The sequence below is a fragment of the Heterodontus francisci genome, chromosome 38 (genome assembly GCF_036365525.1).
Source record: "Heterodontus francisci isolate sHetFra1 chromosome 38, sHetFra1.hap1, whole genome shotgun sequence".
Classification (NCBI taxonomy): domain Eukaryota; kingdom Metazoa; phylum Chordata; class Chondrichthyes; order Heterodontiformes; family Heterodontidae; genus Heterodontus; species Heterodontus francisci.
The window spans coordinates 9,225,838-9,252,747 of record NC_090408.1 but is presented as its reverse complement, the minus strand read 5'-3'; the positions used below and the strand labels follow the sequence as shown (position 1 = coordinate 9,252,747).

Genomic DNA, 26,910 nt, shown 5'->3' with positions numbered 1-26,910 from the left:
GCCAAAACATTGTATGTTTTCAAGAAGGATTTAGATATAACTCTTGGGGCGAAAGGGATCAAAGGATATGGGGGAAAGCGGGAACAGGTTACTGAGTTGGATGATCAGCCATGATCATAATGAATGGCAGAGCAGGCTTGAAGGGCCGAATGGCCTACTCTGCCACTATTTTCTATGTTTCTATGAAGTGTACCGGTGGACACTTAGGTGTAGGGTTAGAGCAATGAGTCAGATAATTTCGGGTTAGAACCAGTAATAGGCTAGTGTTTGAAAGCAGTGAGGGAAATGTAGCAGTCAGATGAGACGAACACATGGAGAAGGTGCTTGAGACATGACAAATTCAATTTTCCACTTCTTAGCTGTGAACTGCAGAACATTACTAATATATTAGGGTGCAATTGCTCGGGCACAGTCAAGGTATAGTCTCATAAAAGGGAAAGGTAGGGCAAACAAATCTAGGGCTATCTGGATGATGAAAGAGATAGAGATTAAGATAAAGAAGAAATATGCTTATGACAGATGTCAGGTGGATAATACAAAAGAGAACCAGGCTGAATATAGACGGTTTAGAGGGGAAGTGAAAAAAGCAAATAGAAGCAAAGAAAGAGTATGAATAGAGACTGACAGCTAACATAAAAGGGAATCCCAAAGTCCTCTTTAGGCATACAAGTAGTAAAAGGAGGAGTGGGGCAAATTAGGAACCAAACAGGCGATATATGCATGGAAGCAGAGGCATAGCTGAGGTGTTGTATGAATGCTTTGCATCTGTCTTTACCAAGGAAGAAGTTGCTAACCAGGTCATGGTGACAGAGGAGGTAATTAATACACCAGAAGGATTTATAATTGATGAGGAGCTACTGGATAGGCCATCTGTACTTAAAGTAGATAAGGCACCAGGATCCAAGGATACTGAGGGAATTGTGGGTGGAAATCGCGGAGCCACTGACCATAATCTTACAATCCTCCTAAGATACAGGGGTGGTGCCAGAGGACTAGAGCATTGCAAATGTTACAACCTTATTCAAAAAGGGTGTCAGGATAAGCCCAGCAACTATAGGCCAGTTGGTTTAACCTCGGTGGTAGGAAAGCTTTTAGAAATGATAGTTCGGTCCAAATTAACAGTCACTTCGATAAATGTGGATTAATTAGGGAAAGGCAGCATGGATTTGTCAAGGGAAAATTGTGTTTAACTAACTTGATTGAGTTTTATGTTGAGGTAACGGAGAGGGTTGATGAGGGAATATGCTTGAGGTGGTGTCCATGGACTTCCAAAAGGTGTTTGATAAAGTGTTACATAACAGGATTGTCAACAAAATTAAAGGCCATGGAATAAAAGGGACAGTGGCAGCGTGGATATGAAACTGCGAAGTTGTTTTTTGGACTGGAGGCAGGTATACAGTAGGGTTTCCGAGAGGTCAGTGTTAGGACCACTGCTTTTCTTGATCTTATATTAATGACCTAGACTTGGGTGTTAAAGACACAATTTCAAAATTTGCAGATGACACAAAATTTGGAAGTATTGTGAACTGTGAGGAGGATAGTGATAAACTTCAAGAGGACATAGGCTCGTGGAATGGCAGATGGAATTTAATGCATAGGAGGAACGAGGAGAGACAATATAAAATAAAGGATACAATTCTAAAGGGGGTGCAGGAGCAGAGCGACCTTGGTGCACATGTGCCTAAGTCATTGAACGTGGCAGGACAGCACAGTTAATAAACATACAATATCCTGGGCTTTATTAATAGGGCATGGAGTACAAGAGCAAGGTGGTTATGTTAAACCTGTATAATACACTGGTTCGGCCTCAACTGGAGTATTGTATCCTGTTCAGGGCGTCGCACTTTAGGAAAAGATGTGATGGCATTGGAGAAAGTCCAGAAAAGATTCACGAGAACAGTTCCAGGGATGAGGAACTTTATTTATGATGATAGATTGGAGAAGTTCGGAAGGCTGAGAGGTGATTTGATGGAGGTATTCAAAATCATGAGGGGTCTGGACAGAATAAATGGAGAGAAATTGTTTCCACTTGTGAAAGGATCAAGAGGGCAGATTTCAGGTAATTGGCAAAAGAAGCAATGGTGAGCGAATAGCTGGGATCTGGAACACACTGCCTGAGAGTGCAGTGGAGGCAGGTTTGACGGAGGCATTCAAAAGGGAATTAGATAGTATCTAAAAAGTTAGAATGGGTAGCATTACGGGGAGAAGGGGAAATGACACTAGGTAAATTATTCTTTTGTAGAGCCAGTGCAGTCACAATGGGTCGAATGGCGCTGTAACAATTCTGTGATAGGGCTCACAATGTATTGTTGGAGGTTCCAGTAGGGCGTGGGGCGGGGCCACAGTCAGGGGCAGGCTCCGGGGGGGGAGGGGCCACAGTCAGGGGCAGGCTCCGGGGGGGGAGGGGCCACAGTCAGGGGCAGGCTCCGTGGGGGGAGGGGCCACAGTCAGGGATAGGCTCCGGGGGGGGGGGGTTCTGAGGGAGGGGCCACGCCTACCCAGGCCTCGTGGCCAGTCTGCGTGCCCCCACTGCTAATGGAAACAGGGCCTGCGCCGCTTCCTCCAAGCCCGGGAAACATGGCCGCGGTGAGAGCCGCCAAGAAGGCGCTGCGCCTGGAAATGAAGCGGAGGGTGGCGGCGCTCAGCGACACTGAGAAACGGAGACAGACGGAGGCCGTGAGCCGGCGGGTGAGTGACTGCAGAGGGCGGCCTAGCCACCGCCACGTCCCGCTGCTCGGGTAAGGCCACCCGCCCTGTGACTGTGGAGCGTTTCCAGCAGCTTCCATTATCACCGGGAAGCAGCAATAGGCTCCGGCCAGCAAACCCCTCCCCCACACGGGCTGCGCCCCGACCCCTTCACAAGCTCCTTTCCTACTCGCCCCTCCTCCTAATGACCTCCTCCCCTCCCATCTCGGGCCCCTCCTCCTCTCCCATCTCGGGCCCCTCCTCCTAATAGGCTCCTCCCCTCCCCTCTCAGGCCCCACCTCCTAATGGGCCCCTCCCCTCCCATTTCAGGCCCCTCCTCCTAATGGCCCCTCCCCTCCATCTCAGGCTCCTCCTCCCAATGGGCTCCTCCCCTCCCATTTCAGGCCCCTCCTAATGGGCACCTCCCTTCGCATCTCAGGCCCCTCCTCCTAAGGGGTTCTTCCCTTCTATGCCCCTCCTCCTCTCTTCCCATCTGAGGAAAGGTCGATAGAATCATAGAATTGTTACATTGCAGAAGGAGGCCAGTCGGCCCATCGTGTCTGCACTGGCTCTCCAAAAGAGCAATTCACTTAGTGCCATTCCCCCAACCTCTCTCGGTAACCCTGCACATTCTTTTTTTTCATCCAGCAGCCTAATTTCCTTTTGAATGCTTCAATTGAACCTGCCTGCACCACATTCTCAGGCAGTGCAGTCCAGACCTTAACCACTCACTGCATGAAAAAGTTTTTCTTCACGTCATTTTTGCTTCTCTTCCCCAGTACTTTAAATCTGTGCCCTCTCGTTCTCAATCCTTTCACGAGTGGGAAAAGTTTTTCCCTTTCTACTCTGTCCAGACCTCTCGTGATTTTGAATACCTCTATCAAATCACCTCTCAGTCTTTTCTTCTCCAAGAGAAACAGTCCTAATTTCTCTGATTTATCTTCGTAACTGAAGCTCCTCATTGATTGCATAGAATGTACAGCACAGAAACAGGCCATTCAGTCTAACTGGTTTATGCTGGTGTTTATGCTCCACACGGGCCTCCTCCCACCCTACTTCACCTCGTTCCATCAGCAGAACCTTTCTATTCCTTTCTCTCTTGTGTTTATCTAGCTTCTCTTGAATTGCATCTATGCTATTCCCCTCAACTACTCATCCCTAGAACCATTCATGTGAATCTTTTCTGTACTCCCTCTAATGCCCTCACATCTTTTTTAAAGTGTGGTCCCCAGAACTGGAGACAACACTCCAGCTGAGGCCAAACTAGTGTCTTATAGAAGTTCAACATAACCTCCTTGATCTTGTACTCTATGCCCCTATTACTAAAGCCCAGGAAACTGTATGCTTTATTAACCGCACTCTCAACTTGTCCTGCCACCTTTGATGACTTGTGCACATATACCTCCAGGTCCCTCTGCTCCTGCACCCCCCTTGGAATTGTACCCATTATTTTATATTGTTTCTCCATGTTCTTCCTACCAAAATGAATCATTTCACATTTCTCCACATCAAACTTCATCTGCCACCTATCCACCCATTCCACCAACTTGTCTATGTCCTTTGCAGTTCTACACTATCCTCCTCACAGTTCACAATGCTTCAAGTTTTGTATCATCCGCAAACTTTGAAATTGTGCCCTGTACAGCAAGGTCTAGGTCGTTAATATGAATCGGGTAAAGCAAGGGTCCCAACACTGACCTCTGGGGAACTCCACTACAAACCTTCCTCCAGCCCGAAAAACATCCATTAAGCGCTATTCTTTGTTTCCTGTCACTCAGCCAATTCTGTATCCATGTTGCTACTGCCCCTTTTTTTCCATGAACTATAACTTTGCTCACAAGTCTGTTGTGTGGCATTGTATCAAATGCCTTTTGGAAGTCCAAAGAGCAAAGAAGGGGTGACCGAAATAACAAAGAAGGGATTGAGAGGAGCAGGCCAACAACAGTGACAGAGTAAAATAATGAGGAATTTAAAAATAAAGCACAACCCCCAACAACTATAAATGATCCAAACAAGACTCAGCCACATGTTGCTTTTACCTGTAACTGAGCCCCTTTTTTGTCATTATTCTCCACTTGAAGACAAATTCTCCCTTGCTTTTCATCACTCACCCGGAACACGACCATGCCGTGTACTTCCATGTTTTGCAAGCCGCCATCCCAGCTACATGTCAGTAATATCTTCTGTCCAATCTTCAGATGTACACTTTCATAGTCCAGCACAGGAGGTAAACACAGAATCAGCCTTGATTTTGTTCTCCAGTGTCTGGAGTGGGCTTGAATCCACCACCTTCAGGTGAGAGTCCTAGCACTCTGAATTAGGGGCAAAAGTAGCATCAGTGCTCACTATCTCTGCTGTTCCTCACTGTGCTCTCAATTCACATGGGTTCTGTTCCAGTCTAGCCATTTGAAGTTCACTGACTAGTCTGTGCTCAGTATTCCACCATTTGGAGGAAACACTGAGGGTGGCAAGGGCACAGAATGTACTCTGGGTGGGGGACTTCAATGTCCATCACCAAGAGTGGCTCGGAAGCAGCACTACTGACCGAGCTGGCCGAGTCCTAAAGGACATAGCTGCTAGACTGGGTATGCGGCAGGTGGCGAGGGAACCAACAAGAGGGAAAAACATACTTGACCTCGTCCTCACCAATCTGCCTGCTGCAGATGCATCTGTCCATGACAGTATTGGTAGGAGTGACCACCGCACAGTCCTGTGGAGACGGTCCCGCCTTCACATTGAGGATACCGTCCATCGTGTTGTGTGGCTCTGTCACCGTGTTAAATGGAATAGGTTTCAAACAGATCTAGCAATGCAAAACTTTGCACCCATGAGGTGCTGTAGGCCATCAGCAGCAGCAGAATTGTACTCAACCACAATCCATAACCTCATGGCCTGGCATATCCCCCACTCTACCATTACCATCAAGCCAGGATACCCACCCTGGTTCAATGAAGAGTATAGGAGGGCATGCCAGGAGCAGCACCAGGCATACCTCAAAATGAGGTGTCAACCTGGTGAAGCTACAACACAGGACTATCTGCGTGCCAAACTGCGTAAGCAGCATGCGATAGAGCTAAGCGATCCCATAACCAACGGATCAGATATAAGCTCTGCAGTCCCTGCCACATCCAGCCGTGAATGGTGGTACAATTAAACAACTAACTGGAGGAGGTGGCTCCACAAATATCCCCAACCTCAATGATGGGGGAGCCCAGCACATCAGTACGAAAGATAAGGCAGAAGCATTTGCAACAATCTTCAGCCAGAAGTGCAGAGTTGATGATCCATCTCGGCCTCCTCCTGAAGTCCCCAGCATCACAGATGCCAGACCTCAGCCAATTGGATTCACTCCACGTGATATCAAGAAACGACTGAAGGCACTGGATACTGCAAAGGTTATGGGCCCTGACAATATTATAGCAATAGTACTGAAGACCTGTGCTCCAGAACTTGCTGCACCCCGAGCCAAGCTGTTCCAGTACAGCTACAACACTGGCATCTACCCTGCAATGTGGAAAATTGCCCAGGTATGTCCTGTACACAAAAAGCAAGGCAAGTCCAACCCGGCCAATTTTCGCCCCATCAGCCTACTCTCAATCATCAGTAAAGTGATGGAAGGTGTCGTCAATAGTGCCATCAAGCAGCACTTGCTTCGCAATAACCTGCTCTGTGAAGCTCAGTTTGGGTTCCACCAGGGCCACTCAGCTCCTGACCTCATTAGGGCCTTGATTCAAACATGGACAAAAGAGCTGAACTCAGGAGGTGAGGTGAGAGTGACTGCCCTTGACATCAAGGCAGCATTTGACCAAGTATGGCATCAAGGAGGCCTAGCAAAACTGAAGTCAATTGGAATCAGGGGGAAAACTCTCCGCTGGTTGGTGTCATACCTGGCGCAAAGGAGGATGGTTGTGCTTGTTGGAGGTCAATCATCTGAGCTCCAGGACATCACTGCAGGAGTTGATCAGGGTAGTTTTCTCGGCCCAACCATCTTCAGCTGCTTCATCAATGACCTTCCTTCAATCATAAGGTCAGAAGTGGGGATGTTTGCTGATGATTGCACAATGTTCAGCACCATTCGCAACTCCTCAGATACTGAAGCCGTCCGTGTAGAAATGCAGCAAGACCTGGACAATATCCAGGCTTGGGCTGATAAGTGGTAAGTAACATTCGCGCCACACAAGTGCCAGGCAATGACCATCTCCAACAAGAGAGAATCTAACCATCTCCTCTTGACATTCAATGGCATTACCATCGCTGAAACCCCCACTATCAACATCCTAGGGGCTACCATTGACCAGAAACTGAAGCCGTATATATACCGTGGCTACAAGAGCAGGTCAGAAGCTAGGAATCCTGTGGCGAGTAACTCAACTCCTGGCTCCCCAAAGCCTGTCCACCATCAATAAGGCACAAGTCAGGAGTGTGATGGAATACTCTCCACTTGCCTGGATGGGTGCAGCTCCAACAACACTCAAGAAGCTCGACGCCATCCAGGCCAAAGCAGCCCACTTGATTGGCACCCCATCTACAAATATTCAGTCCCTGCACCACCGATGCACAGTGGCAACAGTGTGTACCATCTACAAGATGCACTGCAGCAATGCACCAAGGTTCTTAGATAGCACCTTCCAAACCTGTGACCTCTACCAACTAGAAGGACAAGGGCAGCAAATGCATGGGAACACCACCACCTGCAAGTTCCCCTCTAAACCATCCACCATCCTGACTTGGAACTATATTGCCGTTCCTTCACTGTCACTGGGTCAAAATCCTAGAACTCCCTTCCTAACAGCACCTACCTTATATGGACTGCAGTGGTTCAAGAAGGCAGCTCACCACCACCTTCTCAAGGGCAATTATGGATGTGCAATAAATGCTGGCCTGGCCAGTGTCATCCACATCCCATGAATGAATTAAAAAAGCACTTGGGAGTAAAATGTATCTGGCTGAACACTCAGATTGCTTTCTCTCTTTCCTTCCGTTGACTGCAGCTCATTTCTCTCCTCCCAGTAGTTGCATTCTGTGCTTCACTCCCCTAAGGTTCATACAAAACATGAAGAAAAAGTTCATGTCCATAAATTTAGTGAGTCAAGCTACCTGGAGTATGACCATGGTTAATCACTGGTGGTGGTACTCAAAGATTTAGCTCAATCCAGACACCACATTGCAGTTGTCAGGAATGGAAATTGTAGTTTCCCACCTGCTATCTTTATTAGCTTGCCCAGTTTGCCTCCATGTGACCCATGCCAATGAAAAGAAAGAAAATGAAAGCCTTGAATTTGTACAGTGTTTCTCAATACCACAGGCATCCCAAAGTATTTTATAGCCAGTTAGGTACTTTTGAAGTCAAGTCACTATTGTAATGTAGAAAATGTGGCAATCAATCTGGACACAGGAAGCTCCCCCTCAAACAGCAATGAATGAGTACCCGCAATTTTGAGTGATCAAGTTTTTGGCACTTGCAAAAGTATCCACAAGCTCCATTGTCACCAACTGACGATTTTCTGAGCTCTCTATCGACTTCGTAAAAAGAGATGAAATTGTTGCTTTTTTGCTGCGTTTTCATTTTCCAGCACTTGGTGTCTGATGTTCTCTTTCTGCCACAATGGCTTTCGGACTCTAGGTGGTGCTGAACCATTCCCCGCCGTGTGATCAAACAAACAGTGCAGCTTGTACAAAACAGTATTCCACCACTAGCATACAGAATTCGGCTTCCAAATTCTTTCACTCGATGTGCTGCAGCAATGGTTGTGGCCGTTTTTGATTTGCTCATTCTGGCACTCTCACTTGTCTGCTAATATTTGAGACTGCTTCTCTCAAAACTGCACCGGCACCCACCCTCATCTACCAATCAGTGTCAATCACTAATACGCGTAATATTCACAACATGCCTAGCAATCAGCAAGGTGAGCCTTGTGTCAATTAACAAAATGCGCAACGTTTGCAAAATGGCCGATTTTATGGAAGACCCGAGATTTCACGGTCCATGACGCATTTTCCACAGCCATGAATTTGGTAGGGTGCTACTCATGAGGGACTTTATCAATGTCTTCTGGAAGTCCATATAAATAACATCCGCAGGCATTCCCCTGTCCACTACTTTAATCACCCATTCAAAAAATTCAATCTCTTTAGAAATAAATCCACGTTGGCTCTCTCAGCTCAGCTGAATATTTAAGGTGTTCTGTCACTCTATCCTTAATTATAGCTTCTATTAATTTCCCAACAACAGATGTTAGGCTAACTGGTCAATAATTCCCTAGTTTCCCTCTCACACCTTTTTTAAATAGCGGAGTGACATGCACAATTTTTCAATCTAAAAGAATGGTTCCCGAATCAGACTTCAATAACCCCATCATCTCCCCTGCTGATGGGAATCTAACAATTGAATAATATGAAAACTAAAAGAAACTTCAATCTTGGAATCATCAAATTATACAGCAAAGAAGGAGGCCATTCAGCCCATCATGCCTGTGCCAGGACTTTGGAAGAGGTATCTAATTAGTCCCACTCCCCAGTTCCTTCCTCAGAGCCGTGCATTTTTTTCTTCTTTTCCAGTTTTTATCCAATTCCCTTTTGCAAGTTATTATTTTCACCTGGAGTATTGCGTGCAGTTCTGGTCACCGCATTATAGGAAGGATGTCGAAGCTTTGGAAAGGGTGCAGAGGAGATTTACTAGGATGTTGCCTGGTATGGAAGGAAGGTCTTACGAGGAAAGGCTGAGGGACTTGGGGTTGTTTTCGTTAAGAGAGAAGGAGGAGGAGAGGTGATTTAATAGAGACATACAAGATAATCAGAGGGTTAGATAGGGTGGATAGTGAGAGTCTTTTTCCTCGGATGAGGATGGCAAACACGAGGGGACATAGCTTTAAGTTGAGGGGTGAAAGATATAGGACAGATGTCAGAGGTAGTTTCTTTACGCAGAGAGTAGTCGGGGCGTGGAACGCCCTGCCTGCAACAGTAGTAGACTCGCCAACTTTAAGGGCATTTAAGTGGTCATTGGATAGACATATGGATGTAAATGGAATAGTGTAGGTCAGATGATCGGCGCAACATCGAGGGCCGAAGGGCCTGTACTGCGCTGTAATATTCTAATTCTAATTCTAATTAAATCAGCTTCCTGCACCCTTTCAGGCAGTCCATTCCAGATCACAACAATTTGCTGAGTTGAAAAAGAGTCTCCTAACCTCACCCAATGGTTCTTACACCAATTGTCTTCCCAATTACTTGTTTTATTTAATTAAAGCCTTTTATGTGCCTTTTCTATGTGAAGGATGAAATCACTTCAATGATAAGAGGATATAACAAGAGGTAAACAGGAAGTGGAGACTTTACATGTAGAATTAAGAATAGAAAAGCTTTTAAGACTGTTGTGGGAATTGTATATCGGCCTCCTGGTAACAGCTATGAAGTGGTAGTTGGTATAAGTGAAGAGATTAGACAACTAGTAGCAAAGGCAAAGTGGTTTTAATGGGGGTTTTAAATTTCATATAGATTGGGATAAGCAGACAAGTACATGTCAGAAAGGCAGTGAACTTCTTCAGCATGCAGGGGAGTTTTTTGCAACAGTATGATCTAGAGCCAACGAGGGTATGCCATATTAGATTTAGTAATGAGGATTGAGCCAGAACCAGTGGCTAAAACACATAGTAAGAGCTACAAAAAGGGAAAATGTAAAGAAACCTGCAAGGGATATGAAAATCAACACAAAACATTTTTACAATTATATTAGGCAAAAAATGGTAGGAGCAATGTGGGCTTCTTGAAAACTGCTAACAATGATATTGCTAATGAAGATAAAGAAATGGCAGACATATTGAATAATTGAGTCACTATTTATGGTTGAGGAAGTGGTCAGCATGCCGGACATCCCAAGGAATCGGGGACAGGAAGTCACCAAGAATAACATAAACAAAACAGTAATGAAGAAAATATTGTCACTAAAGAGTGACAATACCCCAGGAGCTAATGGTTTTCATCCCAGGGTTTTAAAGGAAGTAGGTGAAAACATTGCAGATGCCTTAACTATAGTTCTATAATTTTCTAAAGTTTTTTTTTAGAGATACAGCACTGAAACAGGCCCTTCGGCCCACCGAGTCTGTGCCGACCATCAACCACCCATTTATACTAATCCTACACTAATTCCATATTCCTACCACATCCCCACCTGTCCCTATATTTCCCTACCACCTACCTATACTAGGGGCAATTGCTAATGGCCAATTTTAACTGCGACGAATAGATTTTTGTTAACTAAAGGTATTAAGGGATATGGAGTTAGCTTGCAGAGCAGCCATGATCTCATTGATTGGCAGAACAGGCTCCAATGGCTAAATAGCCTGTTCTTATTTCTATCTTCCTATGTTCCTGCTGACCTCATTTGTAATTCTCTTTAAGGTAATAGCTCACCCCAAGTACCAGCATTGCCAAAGAATTGCTGTCTTTTTAAGCATGGCTGATGAAATTCAGACAGAAGATATCATAAAAGATGTTTTCCAGCGTGGAAAAGAGTGCTTCATTCCCCGATACAAGTCTCGAAGCAATCACATGGATATGCTGAAGCTCAGCTCAGCTGAAGAAATCCACCACCTTCCTCTGACGTCATGGAACATTCGCCAGCCTACTGAAGATGGTTTGCTGGAAGAGGCTTTAACCTCAGGTTGGTAGCAAATATTAAATTTATAGAGTTAGGTTCACAACCTTTGGCATCCTATTTGACCTGGAGCTACGTTTTTGACACCATATCCACCCCATTATAAAGACCACCCACTTCCATCTCTCTAATATTACCTGTCTCTGCGCCCTATCAGCTCATCTGCTGCTGAAACCCTAATCAATGCCTTTATTCAAGTATTTTTCACCCTCCGTGAACTGATCCAAAACTCTGCTGCCTATATCCTAACTCCCGTTCACCCATCAAAGAACAAAGAATAGTACAGCACAGGAACAGGCCATTCGGCCCTCCAAGCCTGCGCCGATCTTGATGCCTGCCTAAACTAACACCTTCTGCACTTCCGGGGTCCGTATCCCTCTATTCCTTTCCTATTCATGTATTTGTCAAGATGTCTCTTAAACGTCGCTATCATACCTGCTTCCACCACCTCCCCTGGCAGCAAGTTCCAGGCACTCACCACCCTCTGTGTAAAAAAACTTGCCTCGCACATCTCCTCTAAACTTTGCCCCTTGCACCTTAAACCTATGTCCCCTAGTAACTGACTTTTCCACCCTGGGAAAAAGCTTCTGACTATCCACTCTGTCCATGCTGCTCATAACTTTGTAAACCTCTATCATGTCGCCCCTCCACCTCCGTCGTTCCAGTGAAAACAATCCGAGTTTTTCCAACCTCTCCTCATAGCTAATGCCCTCCAGACCAGGCAACATCCTGGTAAACCTCCTCTGTACCCTCTCCAAACCCTGTTCTCGCTGACTTACAATGGCTCCCAGTCCATTAACGTTTAATTTTTAAAGTTCTTATCCTTGTGTTCAAATTTCCCTTTCCTATCTCTGTGTCCTTTTCCAACCCTCTGAAAACTATGTTTCTCCAACTCTGACCTCTGCAATTTCAGCTGTTAAAACCTTTAAGCTAAAAGTAGGCGAGGTCCTCCCATGACTGGCTCAATTACCACATTGGCTGTGGGAAAATGTGGCTCTATTTAAAAAAAAAAGTAAAGAAATTTAAAGAAAACAAATAACTTAATGGATTTTAGTTTTTGTCCTTTTTGAAAATGTGCCGACTGGAAACCTGTTGTGTGTTTCGAGGCAGTAGATTGAGCAATACCTCAGCTCAGTTATATTTTCACCAAGCGTAGGAAATGCCTTCTAGTGATTTGACTTTTGGCTAGCTTGGTAAATTGGTAGCTAGAAACTTGTGTGCAACCACTAACACTACCTTATGATCCTAATAATTATAAGTATCAAAGAATTAAAATGTATTAATTCAGACCATGTTTACAATAGCCAATTATCTTGCATCCTGCTTCTGCTGGGACAGGAAGGCAGACAGGAGTACAGGTTCTTTGGTGATTGGGGTTGTTCATGCTGCTTTGTGTTTAGTCAGAGGGCGGTACTTTTTTTTAATTGTGTTTTTCCCTTCCAACATGAGTGCTGTTTGCTTTAGTACTCTGAACTTGCAACAAAACTGAACATTGACCAGTCTGAGTGTTTGATGAAGCTGAGACTGCACCTGTAACCACACAGCGAGACATAAGTTTATCAACCGCTATGCCATTAGTTTGCTTTTAAAGCTACAGGAAGGCTCTGCGAAGGGTAGGCACTAACTTAATTAGAATTTTTTTTGTGCTGAATGATTAAATGAACAAATTCATAACACCGCAGTGAACACATTTTTCATCCTTAAAAGTACAGGCTGAAGAGAGTTAACGGCAGCTTGAGTCTAAAGGAAGGTGAAGTTTACAACTCTGTTGGTTGGAGAGCCACATGTTGGCCTTCAAAGTGTCAGCTGAAATGGGAAGTACGTTTAATATTGCACAGAGTCTAAACGGTGCCAATTTTTTGGTTCATTTCGGAGTCTAGTGCCAGATGTGACAATGAAATTGTCCACAGATTGTTCAGTGCCTAAGGAAACCGGCTCCATAGAAATACACTGCTGGCGTCAGTTTACTTTCTTATTCACTTTTAAAATACATTTCAGCTGTGTTCCTACAGACAAAATAAAAGAAATTGTGTCTATTTCTCTGCCTCTGTCCATCGCTCCAATTCATTCTGTATTTCTCTCTCTTTGTTTTTCTATTTGTTTCATAGAATTAGAGAATGTTCCAGCACAGAATGAGGCCATTTGGTCAGTCATGTCTATGTCAGCATCATGCTTCGTGTGAGCCACCCAGTCTGATCCCACACTGCTTCTCACTGTCCATGCGGTTTAATCTCCCACCCCATCGAATCCCACTCTCCTCACTCCCCACACTCTTGAATACTCGTCTTTTACAAACAACTGTCTAACGTCCCTTTTAAAAAACGATATGAAGCCCAATTTTAACTCTAAGTGAATGGATTTTGAGTGAGATAAAATCTCGCCCATGGACTCTGCTTCAATAGTTGTTTGGAGCAGAACATTGCACATGCTGCTCCCTCTCTGGATTTACATCATCATAAACCATCACCATTTAAAGACCTCTCAGGTCATCCCATAGTGTTCCCAGGTCTAGTGAAAAAAACCTTAACTTTTTTAACTGTCTCTTTGTAACTAATCCCTCATCATTGGTAACACCCTTTAGAACCTATGCAACGTTTTTTCTATTGCTTTTATATCTTTCTACAACGAGGTGCTGAAAATTGCATATAATACTCTAAATAGGGCTGAACTAAAGCCTTGTACAAATTTAGCATTGTTCCCTTGCTTTTGTGTGTTCGTCTGGATCAAAACCAACAATTCCATTTTCCTTTCTTATGTCCTTATGCATTTGCACTGTCACTTTAAACAGCTGACACCTCAAAGTCCCTCTGCCCCTATTCTTATTTTAAAATGTTATTTTTAAAATGTATTTCCTTTCTCTAGTCTTGCTTCCTAAATGTATTACTTTAGAATTATCCACATTATACCACATCTGCTTGTCCAATTGGCTTATCAGGGCCCTCTTGCAGTTTTTCATAATCTTCACAATTTGCCACCTACCACCCTGCCCCAAATTTGGTATCATCAGAAAATTTCAATATTGTTCCCTTAATTCTTCAGCTCAGATTATTGATATATAAATACAAACAGCACAACCACAGACCCCCATGGGGCATCACTCACCACATCCTTCCAGTCTTTAGAACATCCTTTTGTGCCTACCTTGTGTGTTTGTCTGCCTCTCAGTGCCTCACATACATTCTGTTTCTACTTTTGTATCTCCCTGGTACCCTACCTAGTACTGGATATTTAGTTTAGTTTAGAGATACAGCACTGAAACAGGCCCTTCGGCCCACCGAGTCTGTGCTGACCATCAACCACCCATTTATACTAATGCTACACTAATCCCATATTCCTACCACATCCCCACCTGTCCCTATATTTCCCTACCACCTACCTATACTAGGGGCAATTGCTAATGGCCAATTTACCTATCAACCTGCAAGTCTTTGGCATGTGGGAGGAAACCGGAGCATCCGGAGGAAACCCAAGCAAACACAGGGAGAACTTGCAAACTCAACACAGGCAGTACCCAGAATTGAACCTGGGTCACTGGAGCTGTGAGGCTGCGGTGCTAACCACTGCGCCACTGTGCCGCCCTATTCAAGGAGTATTTTAAAATGAAATTCTTTCAAAAATTACCAGCTAGCAAATTACTTAATTTAAAGGTTAATTTTACAAGGTGCTTTCGAAATAGACTAATACACATCTAAATAAATTTCTCAATGCATTGAGGTTACAAAAGGGAACAGGCCTTGCAGCCTAACCAATCCATGGTGACAGTTATTCTCCACACAAGCAAATAGTCCTTATCACATTTACCCTCCCCAGTCCCATCTTCCTTCTACCTCTTTTCCTTCATCCACCTATCGAATATAATATTAAGTGTTGACAGTTTTGGCCTCAACCAGTAACCTGGAAGTGAATTTCACAGAGGGTACAGGGACAGAGGGACCTGGGGGTTTGTGTGCATAGATCTTTGAAGGTGGCAGGACATATTGAGAGAATAGTTGGCAAAGCAGGTGGGATCTTGGGCTTCATAAATAGGGGTATTGAGTATCAAAGCAGGGAAGTTATGCTGAATCTTTATATAGCTCTGGATTGGCCACAAGTAGGGTATTCGTTAACCAAACTTTAGGAAGGATGTGAGTGTCCTTGGGAGGGTGCAGGGGAGATTTACCAGAAAGGTTCCAGGGATGGGGGATTTTAGCTACAAGGTTAGCTTGGCGAAGCTGGGGTTGTTTTCCTTGGAGAAAGGGAGATTGTGGGGAGATTTGTTGGACGTGTATAAGATTATGACAGGTTTAGATAAGGTCGACAAAGAAAAGCTGTTCTCATTAGCTGATCGTGCAAGGACTAGGGGATACAGATTTAAGGTTTTGAGCAAGGGATGCAGGGGGAAATGTGAGGAAGAACTTTTTTACGCAGCAAGTGGTAATTACTTGGCACTTGCTGCTCATAAGTTAAGTTTAGTTTAGAGATACAGCACTGAAACAGGCCCTTCGGCCCACCGAGTCTGTGCCGACCATCAACCACCCATTTATACTAATCCTACACTAATTCCATATTCCTACCACATCCCCACCTGTCCCTATATTTTCCCTACCACCTACCTATACTAGGGGCAATTTATAATGGCCAATTTACCTATCAACCTGCAAGTCTTTGGCATGTGGGAGGAAACCGGAGCACCCGGAGGAAACCCACGCAGACACAGGGAGAACTTGCAAACTCCACACAGGCAGTACCCAGAATTGAACCCGGGTCGCTGGAGCTGTGAGGCTGCGGTGTTAACCACTGCATCACCCTAAGTGTGGTGGAAGCAGAGATGATGAATGAATTCTAAAGGAAATTGGATGGGCACTTGAGGAATGTGAACTTGCAGGACTACAGGAATGAAGTGGGTGAATGGGACTGGCTCGACTGTTCGATAGAGAACCAACATAGACTTGATGAGCAGAATGGCCTCCTTCTGTGTCGTGATGACGCTATGATTCTCCCGCTGTACTTTGTTGCTCTGCCGATTAGATTCCATTAGAGATTTTAAGTCTTATCAACCTGAGATGTTGCCTTTAATGTCCTGTTCCCCCCCACCAAATCTCTCTGTTTTTCCACAGCACCAAGCCTACTTCCATTCAGAATATAGTTACTGTTGTAATTTTTTTGTTCAAAATGCATCATCTCACATTTGCTAACAGTGAATTCTATCTCCCATTTTTAGCCGACTTACACATCTTTGCAGTTTCTATTTTGGTAGCATCTGCAAATTTCGATACCACTGTTAGCTTCATCCTTAATTAATGACTCTAAAATTATCCCTGGCACAGATGTTAAACTAACTGACCTGTAATTGCCTAGATTAGTTCTGTCTCCCTTTTTTTAAAAAAAGGGTAGTACTTTGGCCAAACTCCAGTCCTCCAAATCACATCCACATTGAATGGATTGCTGAAATACAATTTCTAGGGCTTCAGCAACTTCCTCAATCATCTCCCTTGGAATCCTTCCACCGCTACACCTCTGCAATCTCATTCCTCATCTTCTGAAAATATGCCCTAGTCCAGTTTGGTGCCTTTTTTTATACTGATTTTACCCCTTCTTGTGGGACTATCTTAGCTGTGGAATCTCCTCTAGCCCCACAACCCTCCAAGATCTCTGTGCTCCTCTAATTCTGGCCTCTTGAGGATCCCATATTTTAATTGTTCCATCATTGGTGGCTGCACCTTCAGCTGCGCAGGCCCTAAGCTCTGGAATTCCCTCCCTAAGCCTCTCCACCTCTCTCTTTCCTCCTTTAAGATGTTCCTTAAAACCTGCCTCTTTGGCCAAACTTTTGACCATCTGTTCTAATAACTCCCTATACAGATTATGTCAGATTTTGCTCCCTTGAAGTGCCTTGAGACATTTTATTTCGTTAAAGGTGCTGTATAAATGCAAGTTGTTGTTGTTGGACCTTAGACCTTATCATAATGTGGTTACTGCACAGAAGTTGCTCACCCACATTCAGCTCTTCCACCTGATCTATCTCATTACCCTGAACCAGATCGAACAATGCCTCCATCTGATAGAGGAAGGAGTCCTTCACACGTTTTAGGAAATGAATTCCCGTTTCAACTTTTACTCCCTCTCTGTCCCAATTGATCCATGGATAATTAAAATCTCCCAGAACAATAATTCCATTATTCTTATTGTTATCTGACATTTATACAATTTAGTGCTCTGTGATGCACAAGATGCCTTTTTTGTTATCTCTCAGCTCCCAGCACATTGACTCTGTATTCTATCCTTCTGTCCACCAGCCCTCTCTCCAGCATGGATTCTCTCTTTGACTAACTTTATCACTCTGTTTTCTTTCTTTGTCTACTAAATACGTGATATCCTTATATGTCATCTGACATGTGGGAGTCTTTCAAACAACATCTGACATGTGGGAGTCTTTCAAACGTCAGTTAATTAGAATCCAGAACCAGCATGTTTCTGTGAGGAAGAAGGATAAGTTTGGCAAGTTTCGGGAACCTTGAATAACGCGGGATATTGTGAGCCTAGTCAAAAAGAAAAAGGAAGCATTCGTAAGGGCTGGAAGGCTGGGAACAGATGAAGTCTTTGAGGAATATAAAGACAGTAGGAAGGAACTTAAGCAAGGAGTCAGGAGGGCTAAAAGGGGTCATGAAAAGTCATTGGCAAACAGGATTAAGGAAAATCCCAAGGCTTTTTATACATAGATAAAGAGCAAGAGGGTAACCAGGGAAAGGGTTGGCCAACTCAAGGACAGAGGAGGGAATCTATGTGTGGAGCCAGAGGAAATGGGCGAGGTACTAAATGAGTACTTTGCATCAGTATTCACCAAAGAGAAGGACTTGCTGGATGATGAGTCTAGGGAAGGGAGTGTTGGTCATGTCGTTATCAAAAAGGAGGAGGTGTTGGGCGTCTTGCAAAGCATTAAGGTAGATAAGTCCCCAGGGCCTGATGGGATCTACCCCAGAATACTGAGGGAGGCAAGGGAAGAAATTGCTGGGGACTTGACAGAAATCTTTGTCTCCTCATTGGCTACAGGTGAGGTCCCAGGGGACTGGAGAATAGCCAATGTTGTTCCTTTGTTTAAGAAGGGTAGCAAGGATAATCCAGGAAATTATAGGCCGATGAGCCTTACGTCAGTGGTAGGGAAATTATTGGAGAGGATTCTTTAGGACAGGATTTACTCCCATTTGACATCAGTGAAACCTTTGACAAGGTCCCTCATGGCAGACTGGTACAAAAGGTGAAGTCACATGGGATCAGAGGTGAGCTGGCAAGATGGATACAGAACTGGCTCGGTCATAGAAGCCAGAGGGTAGCAGTGGAAGGGTGCTTTTCTGAATGGAGGGCTGTGACTAGTGGTGTTCCGCAGGGATAAGTGCTGGGACCTTTGCTGTTTGTAGTATATATAAATGATTTGGAGGAAAATGTAGCTGGTCTGATTAGTAAGTTTGCGGACGACACAAAGGTTGGTGGAGATGCGGATAGTGATGAGGATTGTCAGAGGATACAGCAGGATATAGATCGGTTGGAGACTTGGGCGGAGAAATGGCAGATGGAGTTTAATCCGGACAAATGTGAGGTAATGCATTTGGAAGGTCTAATGCAGGTGGGACGTATACAGTAAATGGCAGAACCCTTAGGAGTATTGACAGGCAGAGAGATCTGGGCGTACAGGTCCACAGGTCACTGAAAGTGGCAACGCAGGTGGATAAGGTGGTCAAGAAGGCATACGGCATGCTTGCCTTCATCTGTCGGGGCATAGAGTATAAAAATTGGCAAGTCATGCTGCAGCTGTACAGAACTTTAGTTAGGCCACACTTAGAATATTGCGTGCAATTCTGGTCGCCACACTACCAGAAGGATGTGGAGGCTTTGGAGAGGGTACAGAAGAGGTTTACCAGGATGTTGCCTGGTCTGGAGGGCATTAGCTATGAGGAGAGGTTGGATAAACTCGGATTGCTTTCACTGGAACGACGGAGGTGGAGGGGCGACATGATAGAGGTTTACAAAGTTATGAGCGGCATGGACAGAGTGGATAGTCAGAAGCTTTTTCCCAGGGTGGAAGAGTCAGTTACTAGGGGACATAAGTTTAAGGTGCGAGGGGCAAAGTTTAGAGGGAATGTGCGAGGCAAGTTCTTTACACAGAGGGTGGTGAGTGCCTGGAACCTGCTGCCGGGGGAAGTGGTGGAAGCAGGTACGATAGCGACGTTTAAGAGACATCTTGACAAATACATGAATAGGATGGGAATAGAGGGATACGGTCCCTGGAAGTGCAGAAGGTTTTAGTTTAGGCAGGCATCAAGATCGGCGCAGGCTTGGAGGGCCGAATGGCCTGTTCCTGTGCTGTACTGTTCTTTGTTTATTTTCCATTCCAGTCCGGTTTGCAGCCAGGTTTTTGTTAATGTGTCCAAGCCCAGATCTTCCTGTAAAGCAGTTGTCAGCTGTGGTTCAGTTGGTAGCATTCTCGCCTCTCAGTCAGAGGTTGAGGGTTCAGGTCCTGCTCCAGGACTTGAGCTTATAATCTAGGCTGACAATTTAGTTCAGTCCTCCCTCAGTCAGTGCTGCTGTCGAGAGGTTAAGAGGTTAAAGTAAGGCCCTGTCTTCCCTCTCGAGTGAATGTAAAAGATCCCATGGCACTATTTTAGAGAAGAGCAGGGAAATTAAGCCAGGTTATCTGGTCATTATCACATTGCTGTTTGTGGGAGCTTGCTGTGTGAAAATTGGAACGTCTTGAGGTTGTGAAAGAGGCGTTATAAATGCCAGTGTTTATTTCAGATGGCCCAGTTTATTTCAAGTACTGGCTGTCCCAAGGAGAGTGGGGAGTCCCCTCCGTGGTTGGGGTTGTTGGGGGGAGGGAAGGATCAAACAGAAGATCAAGCATATAGAGTCTGAATTGGGGGGGCTGCTTTAGCATCTGCTACAGACCCTCTGGTAATTAGTGGTGCCAGTGAGAGGGAGGATGGGGTTTCCTCTACTGTGTGCTAAAGAAGAGAGGCACTGCTCCCTGGAAGCAGAGGTCAAGCAGCCCCAAATGGCAAAGGGCATATCTCGGGAGGAAAGCAAGCATGTCTACCTGGCACCGTTGCCCTCATGGTTGAGCTTGGGTGCACTGCAGGGGTGGGCAGTGGAGTGAGGGAGCATTTGTGCCATCAGTCCATGCAGGGATACCTTTACATGTAGGATCCACCAATATGGTGGACGCTGATGTGTTTTTCTTCCACTAAAAGCTGAACTGAATTGTGACAGGGAGCTCTTCATCAAACTGCAGGGAATCTTTGCATCTCTGCTCTGGCTTTTAACAAAGATGCAGGTCTGGACTTTAGTTCCTCCGAGAAATAGAACGTTCCTCGGACTGCTGTTCTCGCCGCATCCTGAGATCCACATTCAGTGCCATGCACTGCCACATTTACACACTGGATCTCTCGCTCCAGAAGCATTGCCTCACCTTATCTCAAAGCTGTTCTATTCCGCAGTTTCATTTCATCCTTCGTCTTATCCGACATGTTTTGAATGGACCTTAGTTGCTTCTGGCAGAGGCTCTCTCCCAACTGAGGCAGCAAGGATAAAGATGGAGCCGCTCCTCCATAATCCTCGACCATGTGCTTGGCTAGGTGACAAACAGATAACAGGAGCTAGGTGTGAAGATAACAGGAGTCAGGGGTGTACTGGATAGAGGTGGCGTAGGTTGGGTATTGTCAGATGTCTTAGCTGTAGTGGGATGACCTGGCATTACATCCAGCCTGTGGCTAAAGCCATCCAAGAACTGAAGTCAACACTCAGCCATCAGTCGAGTATATTGAGGCGATTCAAGATGTGGAGCAGCTCCATCTGATTTCACCTTTGTTTGGATGCAGCTGTTCATCGGGACCCTGAACCCCCCTCAGGGTGTTTGATCTCTCCAGCAAGAGAGAATCTAACCATCTTCCCTTGACTTTCAGCAACATCGAGAACAGCAGCCTGTGCTGTGTCCCTCCCTTCCACTTGCCCACTGGGCCAGACTTCCTCAAGTTCCTCCCTGCCCTAGCCCTGAATTAGGATCTTTCTCTAGTTTCTCTCCTAATTCCCCTCATGCCCTCTCTGAGCTCATCTTGTCCATGAGATCCACTTCCTGCTCCCTCAGTCCTATTCCCACTAAATTGCTGACTACCCAACTTCCCCTCGGTTCCCATGTAAGCCAATATTGTTCATGGTTCTCTCTCTTGAGGTGTTGTCTCTCTCCTTTCAATCCATTGTCTTAACCTCTCTCCTCAAAAAAATCAACCCTTGACCCCAGCAAACTACCTCCCTTTTGTCTTCAAAGTCCTTGAACGTGTTGTCGCCTCCCAAATCCGGGCCCATCGTTCCCAAACTGCATGTTTGAAGCCCTCCAATCAGGTTTCTGCCCCTGTCACAGTACCGAAACAGCTCCTACCAAAATCAAAAATGATATCTTATGTGACTGTGGCAAAGGTAAACTATCACTCCTTGTCCTTCTCGACCTGTCTGCAGTCTTTAACACGTTGGACTGCATGATGATCCATCTCGGCCTCCTCCTGAAATCCCAGGCATCACAGATGCCAGACTTGAGCCAATTCTATTCACTCTGCATGATATCAAGAAACGACTGAAGGCACTGGATACTGCAAAGGCTATGGCCCCTGAAAATATTCTGGCAATGGTACTGAAGATCTGTGCTCCAGAACTTGCTGCGCCCGTAGCCAAGCTGTTCCAGTACAGCTATAACACTGGCATGTATCTGGCAATGTGGAAAATTGCCCAGGTATGTCCTGTACACAAAAAGCAGAACAAGTCCAACCTGGCCAATTACCGCCCCATCAGTCTACTCTCAATCTTCAGTTAAGTGATGGAAGGTGTCATCGACTGTGCTATCAAGCGGCACTTGCTTAGCAATAACCTGCTCTGTGATGCTCAGTTTGGGTTCTGCCAGGGCCACTCAACTCCTGACCTCATTACAGCCTTGGTTCAAACATGGACTAAAGAGCTGAACTCAAGAGGTGAGGTGAGAGTGACTGCCCTTGACATCAAGGCAGCATTTGATCGAGTATGGCATCAAGCAGCCCTAGCAAAACTGAAGTCAATGGGAATCAGGAAGAAAACTCTCCGCTGGTTGGAGTCATACATAGCACAAAAGAAGATGGTTGTGCTTGTTGGAGGTCAATCATCTCAGCTCCAGGATATCACTGCAGGAGTTCCTCAGGGTAGTGTCCTAGGCCAAACCATCTTCAGCTGCTTCATCAATGACCTTCCTTCAGTCATAAGGTCAGAAGTGGGGATGTTCACTGATGATTGCACGATGTTCAGCACCATTCATGACTTCTCAGATACTGAAGCAAAACCTGGGCAATATCCAGGCTTGGGCTGATAAGTGGCAAGTAACATTTGCGCCACACAATTGCCAGGCAATGACCATCTCCAACAGGAGAGAATCTAACCATCTCCCCTTGACATTCACTGGCATTACGATCACTGAATCGCCCACTATTAGTATTCTAGGGGTTATTATTGACCAGAAACTGAACTGGAGTAGCCGTATAAATACCATGGCTACAAGAGCAGGTCAGAGGCTAGGAATCCTGTGGCGAGTAACTCACCTCCTGACTCCCCAACACCTGTCCACCATCTACAAGGCACAAGTCAGGAGTGTGACAGAATACTCTCCACTTGCCTGGATGGGTGCAACTCCAACATTCACTCCCCCCACCACTGACGCACAGTGGCAGCAGTGTGTACCATCTACAAGATGCACCGTAGCAACGCACCAAGGCTCCTTCGACAGCACCTACCAAACCTGCGACCTCTACCAACTAGAAGGACAAGGGCAGCAAATGCATGGGAACACCACCACCTGCAAGTTCCCTCCAAACCACACACCATCCTGACTTGGAACTATATCGCCGTTCCTTCACTGTCACTGGGTCAAAATCCTGGAACTCCCTTCTTAACAGCACTGTGTGTACCTACACCACATGGACTGCAGCAGTTCAAAAGGCAGCTCACCACCACTTTCTCAAGGGCAATTAGGGATGGGTAATAAATGCTGGACTGGCCAGGGACACCTACATCCCATGAATGAATAAAAAAATCTTTTGGACATCTGTTGTAGTCTCTCCTTTTGTGGCTCAGTGTCATATTTTGTTTTATAATGCTCCTGCGAAGTGCCTTGATACATTTTATTTCATTAAAGATGTTATATAAATATAAGTTGCTGCCGTTATTGTCGCTGAATCCCCCATGATCAATGTCCTGGGGGTTGCCATTGATCAGAAACTGAACTGAATCAGCCATATAAATATTGTGCCTAAAAGAGCAGGTCAAAGGCTGGGAATTCTGTGGCGCGTAAGTCACCTCTTCACTCCCCAAAGCTGTCCACCATCTAACAGACACAAGTCAAGAGTGTAGTGGAATATTCCCCACTTGCCTGAATCAGTGCAGCTCCAACACTCAAGAAGTTCGATACCATCCACGGCAAAGCAGCCCACTTGATTGTTACCCCATCCACCACTTTAAACATTCAATCCCTCCATCACTGGTGCACAAGATGCACTGCAGCAACTCACCAAGGCTCCATCGACAACACCTTCCAAACCCACGGCCTGTACCACCTTGAAGGACATGGGCAGCAGATGCACGGGAACACTACTACCTCCAAGTTCCCCTCGAAGTCACGTACCATTTTGACTTGGAACTATATTTCTGTTCATTCACTGTCGCTGGGTCAAAATCCTGGATCTCCCTCCCTAACAGCACATGGGTGTACCTACACCATATAAACTACAGCGATTCCAGAAGGCAGCTCACTACCACCTTCTTGAGGACAATTTGGGATGGGCAATAAATGCTGTCCTTGCCAGTGATGCCCACAGCTTATGAACAAATAAAACAAACCCAGACTTCCCTCCCCTCCACCCCAGCTGCAAGATCCCTAATTTTATAAAGAAGTATTAAATATATATTCAAGTTGATTTTGCTTCCTTTATAATTTTAATTTTTTTTGTAACGGCTGTGGGTGAGAAATTCTGCTCGTGTTGATGCGCGGGTGGCCCTTCTGCTTGGAATGATGCAACTTCTTTGGTCTGAGTCTAACCTTGCTGCACACCAGGGAGTGGTCGGTGTCGCAGTCCGCACTGTGGAAGCTGCGTGTGATTTGAACACTGTTTAAGGCGGCTCGCCTTGTGACAATGAGGTCTAGCTGGTGCCAACGACGTGATCTTGGGTGCCTCCATGAAACCTGGTGACAGGGTTTAGTGTGAAAGAACGAGTTGGTGATGCAGAGGTTATGATAGGTACACAACTCAAGCAGTCTCTGCCCGTTCTCATTCATCCTTCCAACGCCATAGCGCCCAAGGCAGGAGGGCCATGAGTCATGGTCGGCCCCAACCCTGGCATTAAAGTCCCCCAGCAGGAATAGGTGTTCGGTGTTGGGGATGCTGCTAATGATGTTATGGAGTTGTTCATAGAACTGGTCTTTAGCTTCAGGTGCGGAACAGAGTGTTGGAGCATAGATGCTGAGTAGGTGTACTGGACCAGAGGTGGTGAGCAGTCGGATGGACAGTATGCGTTCCGAGCCATTTGAGGGAGGCTCTATCATGCTGAGCAAGGAGTTTCTGATGGCGAAGCCCACTCCATGCTGTCTTGGTTCTTCAGGATCCCTGCCCTGCCAGAAGAAGGTGTAGTCTTGCTCTGCTAGAGAGCCACTCGCGGGGAGGCGAGTCTCCTGAAGTGCTGCAATGTCCACATTGAGTCTACTGAGCTCGTTGTTAATGATGGCGGTCTTCCGAGAATCGTTGATTTGTGTAAGGTCTTCCGACAGGCCAGGACACATAGTTCTGACGTTCCAGCTTGCAAAGCGAAGGGCTGGTACCTTCTTTCCTTTTTTCATGTTGTTTGGTGCGGTGTATCAGTCCACCTTTCGGGCAATGACCCTGAGCTCCAAGCACCCATTGAAGCAGGCAGACTGTGGCGGGACAGAACCTTATTGACCGGGGGCTGCCCGGTTTGAGGCGGGCGGTAGCTGTCCAGTGAGGTGCAATGACCTCTCCCACCGACAAAGGCAACCCGTGGCGCCCAGTTTCTACGACAATTTATCTGGACTTATAACCCGTAACTGCTGCCTTCCGTGTTGTTTCAGTCGCTGTGAGGCAACTATGGAGTGACCTCTCCATGGCGCATGCCTGGGCAAATTTATGGAGGTTGAGAGTTGCCCAGTCGTCAAAACCCCCCTCTCGGCCTTTCTGGTGGGGTCCAAAGGAGTGCAGGACACGACGTTTGGCACCAGTATGGCTGCAGGAACTGCCGGAAACATGCCAAAGGTGACACATGACCGCCTACGGGGTTCCGCTCCGGATTTTCTGTTAGGGTTTACTCCCTTAGCCTTGGTCTCTCCCGAGACGCCCACAAGGCAGTGGGGTTGTTGGGGCCCCTACACAGGTGTAGGATGGTGCCGGTGGGAGGAGGGGATGCAAGGGGGAGGGGTAGAGGGAGGGGGTGGGGGGGGGGGTGCAGGGGAAGGGGGTGCGGGGTGAAGATGGTGCGGGGGGGGAGCGGGCTGGGACGGGGTTGTGAGGGGGTGAGCTGAGAGGGTGGAGCAGGGAAGGGGACGGGGGTGGGGGGGGGGGGTGGAAGGGGGGTAAAGGGGGGGGGAGGGGGGGTGGAATCTGGTGCAGGTAATAAGCCATTTCCTCAGTGCCCACCATCGACGTCCGGAAAGCTCATCTACGTCCTTCGGGAGGTGAAGCATCATTTGGCAGACTTAGAGGTGGTTACATTTGCTAAGGGTTTTTTTTTTTGCAGTGGTTTAAATAAAGGCATGCAGCATTGCCGACAGTGCGCTGCAGATGCTCTCCGAGCCATCTCCCGCGGGCGCTTTGAAGTTCTAAATTCACTTGTAACAGCCCTTCAAAACATTCCCACAGGGGATGCTGAGACCAAGTGGGCCCACATCAGAGACGCCATCTATGAGTCAGCTTTGACCACCTACGGCAAAAGTGCGAAGAGAAATGCAGACTGGTTTCAATCTCATAATGAAGAGCTGGAACCTGTCATAGCCGCTAAGCGCATTGCACTTTTGAACTACAAGAAAGCCCCCAGCGATTTAACATCCGCAGCACTTAAAGCAGCCAGAAGTACTGCACAAAGAACAGCTAGGCGTTGCGCAAACGACTACTGGCAACACCTATGCAGTCATATTCAGCTGGCCTCAGACACCGGAAACATCAGAGGAATGTATGATGGCATGAAGAGAGCTCTTGGGCCAACCATCAAGAAGATCACCCCCCTCAAATCTAAATCGGGGGACATAATCACTGACCAACGCAAACAGATGGACCGCTGGGTTGAGCACTACCTAGAACTGTACTCCAGGGAGAATGCTGTCACTGAGACTGCCCTCAATGCAGCCCAGCCTCTACCAGTCATGGATGAGCTGGACATACAGCCAACCAAATCGGAACTCAGTGATGCCATTGATTCCCTAGCCAGCGGAAAAGCCCCTGGGAAGGACAGCATTACCCCTGAAATAATCAAGAGTGCCAAGCCTGCTATACTCTCAGCACTACATGAACTGCTATGCCTGTGCTGGGACG

General features: G+C 46.2%; 1 protein-coding gene across 2 annotated transcripts in view; it reads left to right on the top strand.

Annotated features, from left to right (window-relative positions):
* The first annotated feature begins 2,470 nt into the window (after positions 1-2,470).
* mthfs (5,10-methenyltetrahydrofolate synthetase (5-formyltetrahydrofolate cyclo-ligase)) overlaps positions 2,471-26,910 on the top strand; it is a 58,556-nt gene continuing 34,116 nt past the window's right edge. The window contains exons 1-2 of one of the 2 annotated variants that reach the window (XM_068017583.1): positions 2,471-2,688; positions 11,083-11,344. In XM_068017583.1, coding sequence (XP_067873684.1) covers positions 2,536-2,688; positions 11,083-11,344 — 415 coding nt within the window. In that variant the 5' untranslated portion in view covers positions 2,471-2,535. The remainder of the gene's footprint in view (positions 2,689-11,082; positions 11,345-26,910) is intronic. The other variant, XM_068017584.1, reaches the window with a different exon arrangement.